General features: G+C 43.0%; 1 protein-coding gene across 1 annotated transcript; it reads right to left on the bottom strand.

The window, feature by feature from the left end:
* Window positions 1-701: 701 nt before the first annotated feature.
* LOC133472169 (cytochrome P450 27C1) lies at window positions 702-8,054 on the bottom strand. Its single transcript, XM_061762623.1, has 9 exons — window positions 7,603-8,054; window positions 6,259-6,449; window positions 5,856-6,055; window positions 5,516-5,725; window positions 4,705-4,868; window positions 2,622-2,788; window positions 2,388-2,466; window positions 2,000-2,203; window positions 702-1,504 (listed from the first exon to the last, which is right to left on the bottom strand). The coding sequence occupies exons 1-9, from the start codon at window positions 7,885-7,887 to the stop codon at window positions 1,385-1,387; spliced, it is 1,620 nt and encodes a 539-aa protein (XP_061618607.1). The 5' UTR covers window positions 7,888-8,054; the 3' UTR covers window positions 702-1,384.
* Between the last annotated feature and the right edge of the window lie 2,672 nt (window positions 8,055-10,726).

The raw sequence follows: 10,726 nt of genomic DNA, 5'->3' as shown, positions 1-10,726 counted from the left end.
GTTTCATATGGATAGGTTTGTCATCACTGTTGGATGCGACATCATTGCATGTGAAGTGGAAAATAAACTTTTAAAAATACCAATTAAAAATGTTTGGGCTATCTCATCAAGGAGTGTGTATTTAAGCATTATTAATATATAAAATTTTTAATATACATTTACATTATACATTCTATGCGAACAACATGTTTGTTGGAAATTTGGGGCTTTTTCATGTTGCTCTGGTACGATTATTTCATCCATTGCCACACTTTCACACATTACACCTTTAACATACTTCTGATGGGAGGGGGGGGGGGGGGAATCTACAAATCGTTTTTCAAATCATAATTCCATTATGTTATGGTTTCCAGTTTTACTAAAACTACAGTAGAAGCAGTTTTAAAAAAAAAAGAAAAAAACACAGCAGATAAAATACAAATGCATACGTTCGTTAAATAAAATATTAAAGTACAAATCATTTTTCAAATCATAATTAGATTATATTTATGCTTTCCAGTTTTACTGAAACTACAGTAAGGACAGTAAGAAAAATACCAACGAGCAGATGATTACAAATAAATAAAACGGTTCTACTTTCCTCCATGCAAACCTGTATGAATCTCAATCCCTTCCTTTGTTACATGCTTTACCTCTAAAAACATAAAGTTATGCATTCATAAAAAAAATTCTCTTTTGTTGATACAGTGAATACAAAAACATAAACCTCCTACAATTTATTTGGTTCACAGTTGTGACTCTTACAAATAACTTCCATCTATTAATCAATTAGATAACTGTCTCTTTTTCATATACAGTACATAAATACATTACAGTACACTGATTAAACTTTTTTTGAATATAAAAAGAATTCAAAGTTATAGGTACTTGGTTAAAAAAAATGTAGTTTGGAACACAGTCAGCAAAATAAGACAATTACATGCATTGCTTATGAAAACAGTCAATTTTTTATATATTCACTGTTTACCATCAACAGTCATTGTGAAAGCCTTTGTCAAACCCTGCAAGAAAACGGTATACAGTATGTGAAAACATGTACTCAAATTTATAACATACAACAGCGATTTTTCAAGGGTACAATGTGATTATGAAGGTTACAGTTCATTTTGCACTCATTATTGTTTTTAACAGGTAACAGGATAAATGACAGGAGTCGCATCTCTAACAAACTGCAATGGTTTGATTTAAATGGGAAAAACATAAAAACAGCTACACTATTTGACTTTATATTATTGGTCCAGTATGCTGTGTGTCCTTCATTTGTTGCCCGAGTACAACATCAGTACAAAACATTGGATGACGTGTGGAAAGCAGTCTTTATAGGAAAAAAAAAAAAACATGAAAAATGTACAGTACAGTAGACCTTACAGAGACAAATTTTCACCTAATTTTTTCTGTCAATGAACTGCAGATGGATAGAGCTTGCAGGGCAGAGAAGGCCATGGGTTTTGGCCTTCACATCAGCCGTGATAGGAGACGTGCCAATGTGAAACCTTTGGATGAGCTGAAGAACAAGACAAGGGTGAGTAGTATGCACATTGGCATTAATGCAAATACTGTGTAGCAACAGAATGTAGCACGGTGTTTGAATACATCCATCCATCCATTTTCTGAGCCGCTTCTCCTCACTAGGGTCGCAGGCGTGCTGGAGCCTATCCCAGCTGTCATCGGGCAGGAGGCGGGGTACACCCTGAACTGGTTGCCAGCCAATCGCAGGGCACATACAAACAAACAACCATCCGCACTCACATTCACACCTACAGGCAATTTAGAGTCTCCAATTAACGCATGTTTTTGGGATGTGGGAGGAAACCGGAGTGCCCGAAGAAAACCCATGCAGGCACGGGGAGAACATGCAAACTCCACACAGGCGGAGCCGGGGGTTGAACCCGGGTTCTCAGAACTGTGAGGCTGACGCTCTAACCAGTCGTCCACCGTGCCGCCTGTTTGAATACAGTATGTGCATATTTGTGTTGCCAACAGTGGGTTTATTTCTTACCCTGGTCAGAACTAGATGCATTTCTAACTCAGCTATTCTCCTGCCAATGCAGCTCCTGATACCATAGCCAAAGGGAATGGAGCCAAAGTTGTCAACGCGGTCTGAGGAATCTTTCCTTATCCAACGATCTGGTCGGAAGTCTAAAGCATCAGAAAAGTTCTCCTCGTCCAAGGAAGTTGAGTAGTGACACAGAGCCAACTGAGTCTAGCAAAGTGAGGGGAAGAAAGATACTGAGAACAACTGGACTGCATTCATCTGACAAAGATGGATGAGTAATGCAGGATCACATTACAACTGGTCATACTGTGAAAAAAATAACGACCCAGTTTTCCTCTAGCCCATGCTCACCCTACAAGACACACATGTATAATGTCCACACGAGTCTTACCCCTTTGGGGATGTAGTATCCGCCCACCACCAAGTCATCCTGGGTAATCCGTCCGTTGCCTGGGAGAACCGGAAAAAGCCTGCTCTCAGGGAGTAGCACACAAAGACTGCTATTCAGCACCATAGATTTATGCTTTTACAATAGGACAGAAAGATAATCCTAACACACATTTAATTATGTGTAGGATGTGACTACAAAATCTTGTCTGAGTTGTTTGTAGCATGCAATGTGCACCTGAGAGTCTCTTTGACCAGGCCCCTGATAAGAGGCAGGCGAGGTATGTCTTCAGCCACAGCGACAGCTCGAGGTCCCAAAGTCCTCACCACCTCCATATATATTTGCTCTTGGATTTGAGGGTGCCGTGCTAACAGGTAGCTGGCCCATGACAGTGTGAAGGATGTCTGGAAAAATATGGAAGAGCTCATTGCATTTTTATTTTATTTTTTATTTTTTTGGGTGAACTGTGGTAGCTTAGTCAATTAAATTTGTTAGACAGGTTTTGCAAACAGTGACTGAAGTGCAAGCTGATATAAGAGTTTCTATCATGTTGCGTAAGTGTTCCAAAACAGTGAGGGGCTTTTGAGTGGGAGGTGGGATGGGGGTGGGGGTCTTTTTTTCCACGTGCTCCGCAGACACCAGCTGCACTCCTCTCCTTTAGCCATCTTGTCATTAATCAGCATATACCTTAATTAGATGTGCTAAATCTAGCCACACTTTTTGTTCCATTGCTGGAATATAAATAGTCATGAATTAAACACAGAAATACCCTCACACACAGACTAAATATTTCCTCTGATACAACCCCCCACCGTCATTTATATTGCCTCACTGCTCACAACGGTAAGTTTTCGCAGAGAGAAGTAAGTTTACTCTCATGTATGTGTTATCTTCCCATACTGTACAGTTTGCTCTGGTTTACCCACTCAAATCTGACTTCCTCTTCCTGCCTTTCCATCCAGGCTTCTTGTGACTTTCCCACCCAAGTATTTCATGACGCATGTGGATTAGTCACTATGAATAGACACTGGAGATCAGTATGGATCACTGCCTGACAATGGACAAACAAACCTCTATCAAGGCTATTCTTTTCACTTGGGCACCTTCCAGACACCAGCCTACAGTATGGCCCTTCCAATATGTCCTCTATCCCCTCAAACCCCTCCCTTTAGCACCCTTGCTCCTAATCAAGGCCAGCTGGCAAAGACGCTGGCAACACCTCCGACTAAGGGGAATCATATGACAAAGTTCCCACAATCTCTCATTTTCTTGCATCCATCATACATCCGGGTCATCTTTACTCCCCCACAATGAAAAAATGGTTCTTTGATTCAAAGAGAATCTGGCCTACCCGGTTCCCACTAACCCAGCTCACCTTTGCCCAGTCTGTGCCATAACTCTAGCTGTGGCTAACATGTCTTGACAGCTCCTGTGTTCGCTAAGTAAAGGCACAGCACAGCTAAATCCACCCCCTACCAGCACATGGCCGTTGCAACAAGTTCAACAAAAACAGACACCCTTTTATCCAGGGGCCCCCAGATGAGCACAAAAACACTCTGGACCCAGAATTCTTAAAAATCCAACAGCACCCCTAACAAATTAGGTAGGAGCTGTGCACATTCCAATTCTTACGCCAGATATGGATGACACTGTTGAAACTAGATTAATCAAATGGGTATTACGGCATAGTCCAGAATCTTTTCCCCAAATAATCATTTGTGACATAAATATATTGGTGTGTAATTAGCTGGAAACTCTTAAAAAAAAAAAAAAAAAGAAAAGAAAGAAAGATGAAAAAAAAATTACATGCTGGACTCAGATCTGATGAATATTTGCCATGGCTCAATGCTTTGCTTCATCACAGTGATTTTCAGGCAATACATCATTTGTTCTACCAAATAATGGTAAAAAAAATGTAATAACAATAATTACCTAATATGATTATGAACTGTATCACTTCAAGTGCTATCTAATAGTGGCCTCATGTGGAAACAGATTAAGTCAAAACACAGATGTCTTCAGGGGAAAACAGACAAAATCCCCCCGTAGATCAAACAGACGCAAAACAATCACAAGAAACCAAATCAGAGTGAGAACAAGTTTGTCAGAGGGGGTTCTGTGGAACACCCCCATCACCACCATTGACAACTGTGACCTGACGCTGGGACAGCTACATGGATGTTCTGCCAGAAATGCCACCCTTGAAATTTAACACTGACTCAGTTACTCACACACACACAATTCCTTCATCTGCTACTAAAACACACATGAGCGAGTGCGCCACTACTTTGCTGGAGTGCGCAGAGCGCCTATCACACACCGTGTCAACCCCTGCAAGTAGCATCTCTGTTGCATTGGCATAGATTTCCTCCATGCTCATCTCCTTCGTGACAAGCATGTGTGTGAGCAGTCCTCCCTTCACCTCCTCTCCTCGCTCCAGCTGGGCCTTGATCTCACCAAGCCTCTTATCAATGTGAATAACACCTGGGAGCAGAGAAGGTGGGATGAATAGAGAGGGGCGGTGGGGCAACAAGAGAAGGTAAGTAGAGGGACAGTAGTGAAAGAAAGAAAAGAAACAGGAGAGAGAAGGTTATCTAACAAACAGAATCCATACTCCCACAAACTCATTCTGTCAGGAATTTCACTTCACTTTCACAATCACCAATTTTACATATGAACATCTGGCAGTAAGCATCCTCTTATGGGTGTCAAACCCAATTTTGTCACGGGACACTCAAGCTGTGATGACTGTAAAAATTCTATACAAGTACAGTATAATCGCCTCATCATATCTTTACATTAATTTCAATGCTTTCAATATCTTAATGTTAATACAAGTGAAGACACTTTGGTACAGATTTGACTGACAAACATCAAGTAGACACACATGATTTGCTTTAGCGTGCTACATAAAATGATGCGGCGGGCCAGATCTGGCCCCCAGGCCTCAGAATTGACACCAGTCCTCTAAATAGAAATGTTTTATCATCTTAAAGGTGAGCCTTTCAAAAATAATCTCGAATTGTACTGCATGTTTGTAGTTACCTGACTATACGATACTATTGCATGTATCCAGCAAAATGTACTGTGCTTGCCTGTGCTTCCAATGTTACAAGACGTCAATGACTTACTGAATTTGAAGAGGCCATCCCAGGAGAAGCAGAACTCCTCCCAGGGTTTGGGGATGATGGGCCGCAACCACTTGGGGATGGCTCCAGCATACATGGTGGTCTTGAAGGAACTGAACATGAGGTGTAGTGCACTGATGTAGTTTTGAGTTTCTAGAGGAATCTCATTTTCCAAACAGCCTAAACGACACTCATACAAAATGGCTGCTATTCCTGCAAAGACAAAAAAGAAATAACAAACATTTCAGACATTTCATATTGGTGGATATATTAACCAGGTATAGTAACCAGACTAGCTGGCTCTTTTCCCTCATCTCAAAACTCTGCATTCACTTTTACTAACCTTCCATGGCATATTTGAAGAAGAGGTCATTAATGTTGACTACAGTTACTCCATCCACCTCCTGGCTGCGTACAATACAAACTCTCTTGATCAGGTCGTCTACCACTTTGTTAATATCATTGGAGAAGACTGCCACATCACGTGGGCGCATGATGAGCTGTCTAAGGACACTTCGCATTTTCAGCCAATGCTGTCCTTCCCTATAGAAAATAGTATTTTAATGCTTTGTGTTAATGACTTTCAGCCTATAGGGAGCAATTGGAAAATTGTAGGTAGAGATGGCAAATGGTTCAGAGACAAGTCTTCTGAAGATGAAAGTTAGACCCCAAATCCATGATTTTTCTGCTTAACCCAGTAATATACTGTACATAATCTCTGCCAGTTCAAGACCACAACTACTCACGCTGAGATGAGGCCTGTTGAATGTCCCCTAATGTCTCTGTACTCTTTCCAAGACTCCATGTTGGCTCTTTGAGGGGCTACACCTTCAGCCCTGAGCACCTCAGCCACCAGATCACGACCAGCGATAGAGACCACCAGTTGAGGTCCAAAACGGGATTTGAAAATTTTTCCATACTTCTTGCTGTGCTCCATCTATGAAACATTAACAAGCATTAACAGATGCTGACAACATATTCTTGTTTGGCCTTCTTTATTTAAAATGTGTGTTTTTTTTTTTTTAAGCTATAGTACCCATGTTGTAGCATTTGAGACCGATCTCAAGACCAGTCTCGAGACCACAATTTGAAGGTCTCGGTCTTGTCGCGGACAGGAAGTCATTGGTTGGTTGGTAAGACACCATATGAGCGCTGTCGTGTTTTGTTTTGTTTTTTTAAACACTACTACTACAACACTATTTTTAACGTCATGATTTTTCGGTCCGGTACTGGTACCGGTGCTTGGTGCAACACTACTCTGCGGTGTGCAAATGCTATGACCTTAAAGTCACTGAAACGGCGGGGACCACGTCACACTGTAGCCGGCATCTCCGAAGAAAACAAAAACAAATTGAAAGCAACACCAGTGAATATAATTGGGTTTTTCTGGGAGGAATATTCATGGAAAGCGGTCATGGTTTAGTCATGGTTTTTAAAATTCATTTTCAGGGTCTTGGTTTTCTCACGGTCTAAGCTTGTTTCGGTCTTGGCCTCGTCTCGGTCTCAGTCACAACATTCTCTAGTAAACTATACCATCACTTCGTCAGATTCACTTATTAATGACCTGCATCACCTTTCCATAATTTCATTTCAAGAAAACATATGACATTCACCAATGTTAACAACACTCCACAGAGGTCATGCGCACATTTAGAAGTATCACTCATGATTGAGCATTAAATGTTTCTACCGCTGTAAATCCTTACAAATTTAAGATAAGTTGAATGAATACAGGTGGCCCATTGTGTTTATGTGAAAGCTGCAAGCTAATTGAGCCAACGCATAGAAGAAATGAGCAATGATGGGGTTAAATCAGTTACGTGAACCAAAACACAGAATAAGCATGCTTTAAATGATAAGAATGTTAAAACAAAAATGTCAGCACATTTGTATAGTAACATACTATATAATGAGACGTGTCCTGATACTGTAAAAAATGGTAAGATTAGAATCTTTTTTTTTAAGTCTTAATTTACTTTTGTTTCCTCACATTGTTTTGGAAAAATAACAATGCACTTTTACCAAACATTCTGAACTATTTTACGCATAGGTGATACATTTTGAGCATAGTGGCTTATTGGCGCCTTTACCTGAATTTCATGAATTCTACTAAAACCGTCCCTCCAGAAGAACTCGACGAGGTTTGACGTGGTGCTGGGTCCGGGCATCTCTTTCAAACTCTTGACTCTTGTGGTTTTGGCTGCGAGCTGAGCCGCTGTGATGAGACCGGGAGACACGCTGTCTTCTTCTGCTGACGCTGGGATCCCAAAAGCCTCGCCGGCCGCCGACTTGTGCAAAGCCCGCAGTGTGACCACCAGATGCTTATTCAGACGATTCTTCAGACAAACTGTCGTAAAATGATTCAGCACGGCCATTTTTGTGACTGTGTCCCGTGCGTAAAAGCGACGTTTACATGTGGCACGTGCTCGTCCCGTGTTGTACAGTAACGTGAAGCTGCTGGGCTTGTGTTGTAGGTGACGCGCTTTTAAATGGTGCCTTGTACAACTTCAATGAAAGAAGAGGATTGGATGTTGGCTTCGGGAGACCTCTGTATACGGATGTGGGCGTATCCTTACACCCCCCTAAAGACTGCTGGGTTCATCCTTTCTTTGGGAAAAGGAGGGGGTATTACAACATGCCCCAAAAAACGGTTACGTCACACCGATCAATCGGCATGTGTGTGTGTGTGTGTCTGTGTGTGTGTGCGCCCTCACCCCTCAAGCACACGCAGCCGCGTATAAACAGAAAACGCTCACAAAGCCAAGAAACATGTTGGCCGCGTAAGTATATTTCGTAAAAAAACACTCGTTACCTCTCGTGACTGCTGAATAGCTGTCTAGGGATGTGTTTCAAGCACTGTAAGACACTTGGAATTGGTTGTCTATAGTCATTTTGCTTTTACTTGGCTATTCAACTTGGACACTTGTGTTTCAGAGCCTAAGTCCTCTTTGAGCTCATCACGCGGCACGGTGGGGGACTGGTTAGCACATCTGCCTCACAGTTCTGAGGAATGGGATTCTAATCCCGGCCCCGCCTGTGTGGAGTTTGCATGTTCTCCCTGTGCCTGCGTGGATTTTCTCTGGGCACGGTTTCCTCCCACATCCCCAAAACATGCATAGTAGGTTGATTGGAAACTCTTTATTGCCCTTAGGTATGAATGTGTGTGCGAATGGTTGTTTATTTATATGTGCCCTGCGATCGGCTGGCGACCAGTTCAGGGTGTACCCCGCCTCTCACCCGAAAATGGCTGGGATAGGCTGCAGCACGCCCGCGACCCTGGTGAGGATAAAGCGGTACAGAAAATGGATGGATGGATGAGCTCATCACTGTATTTAATCTGCATGGTTATTTTATTTACGCATTTCATTGAAATCAAGCACCAGTTCTTAACATAAACACTGGTCCTTAAGTGGCCATAAAAGTTGAATAGTGGTCAAATTGTAATGCATGCTGTGTACCATAGTTAGGTGATCCATCTTCTGTGTAAACGTGAATTAAAATCTACCTCTGCAACTCATTCAAAGCCAAGTGGCTTTAAGTGCTAGTAATGGAGACGGGACACAAAAACAGGATTCACAGAGAGGAGAACCCCTTGGTCTGGCAAAAACAGAATGGGCAAAAGTGGACACTTTCCCACAGTCACTTCTTTGGCACGCTGCACAATGCACGAGGCGTAGGCTAGAGATGTCATTCTTGATGTTCTATTGAAGAAAATTGTCTTGACTTTTAAAGGAAAAAGAAATATTTGAAGACAAACCTTAAACTCTCTTTCAACATATTCCCACATGCCACAAGTGAAAAAAAGTGAAAATAAAGTCTGCCTTTTGTCACCCAAAGGATTTAGAAATTTCAGCATTGAATGATTTTATACTTGACTGTATAAAAAAAAAAGAAATATGCCAAACCTTGTAAGATGTTACCATACCTGTGAAATTCTGGCAGAAAGAGTATGAGGTGGATTTTTATTGATTAATTTGCAGTATAATTTTGTGATTTATTATTTTTTTTTTTACAGTATTTTACAAAGTCAGGTTTGACTGTTGGGGGCACGGTGACCAACTGGTTAGCACAGTTCTGAGGGCCCGGGTTCAAATCCGGCCTCGCCTGTGTGGCGTTTATATGTTCTCTCTGTGCCTGCGTGGGTTTTCTCCAGGTACTCCAGCATGCCCATAACCCTACTGAGGATAAGCGGGATGGAAAATTGATGGATGAGGATTTCCACGCTATGTTGCAGAGGCATGTCAACCAGGACAGCCCCACAACATCCATAGCCTTTAGGAACTCCGGGCGAATCTCATCCACCCCCGGGGCCTTGCCACGAAGGCGCTTTATAACCACCTCGGTAACCTCAACCCCAGAGATAGGAGAGCCCGCCTCAGAGGCTTCTCTCTGCTTCCTCATGGGAAGGCGTGTTGGTGGAAGTGAGGAGGTCTTCAAAGTATTCTCTTCAGACTCACAACGTCTCGAGTCGAGGTCAGCAGGACTCCATCCCCACTATACAGTACACAGTGTTGATGGTGCACTGCTTCCCCCTGCCGAGACGCCGGATGGTGGACCAGAATTTCCTCGAAGCTGTCCAGAAGTCGTTCTCAATGGCCTCACCGAACTCCTCCAATGCCCGAGTCTTTGCCTCAGCGAGCACCAAAGTTGCATTCCGCTTGGCCAGCCGGTATCCATCAGCTGCCTCAAGAGTCCCACAGGCCAAAAAGGCCCAATGGGGACTTCTTCTTCAGCTTGACAGCATCACTCACCGCTGGTGTCCACCAAAAGGTTCGGGGATTGCCGCCATGACAGGCACCGACCACTTTACGGTCACAGCTCTGGTCGGCCGCCCCAGCAACAGAGGCACGGAACATGGTCCACTCGGACTCAATGTCTCCCGCATCCCCCAGGACGTGAGTGAAGTCTGCCGGAGGTGGGATTTGAAACTCCTTCTGACAGGGGATTCTGACAGATTTTCCCAGCAGACCCTCACAATACATGACATGTGGCTGCAAGTCCGATGACACAACCACAAAGTCAATCATCGAAGTGCGACCTGCCAAGTGTGCGTATGGACACCCTTATGCTTTAACATGGTGTTCGTTGTGGACAATCCATGATGAGCACAGAAGTCCAATAACAGAACACCGCTCAGGTTCTGATCGGGGGGGCCGTTCCACCCAATCCCATGGGAAGGGGGACTCACGTTACCCTTCCGGGCTGTGCCCGGCA

This window comes from Phyllopteryx taeniolatus, chromosome 2, assembly GCF_024500385.1.
Source record: "Phyllopteryx taeniolatus isolate TA_2022b chromosome 2, UOR_Ptae_1.2, whole genome shotgun sequence".
Lineage (NCBI taxonomy): Eukaryota > Metazoa > Chordata > Actinopteri > Syngnathiformes > Syngnathidae > Phyllopteryx > Phyllopteryx taeniolatus.
This window is presented reverse-complemented; position numbering and strand designations above follow the sequence as displayed.

What these genes read in the sequence shown, in the direction of transcription:
- LOC133472169 (XM_061762623.1), bottom strand. Translation starts at nt 7,887, where the DNA reads ATGGCCGTGCTGAATCATTTTACGACAGTTTGTCTGAAGAATCGTCTG. An exon ending in CTTCAAATATGCCATGGAAG is followed by an intron (nt 5,726 to 5,855) that starts GTTAGTAAAAGT and finishes TTGTCTTTGCAG; the next exon opens with GAATAGCAGCCATTTTGTAT. An exon ending in GGATGGCCTCTTCAAATTCA is followed by an intron (nt 4,869 to 5,515) that starts GTAAGTCATTGA and finishes CTCTGCTCCCAG; the next exon opens with GTGTTATTCACATTGATAAG.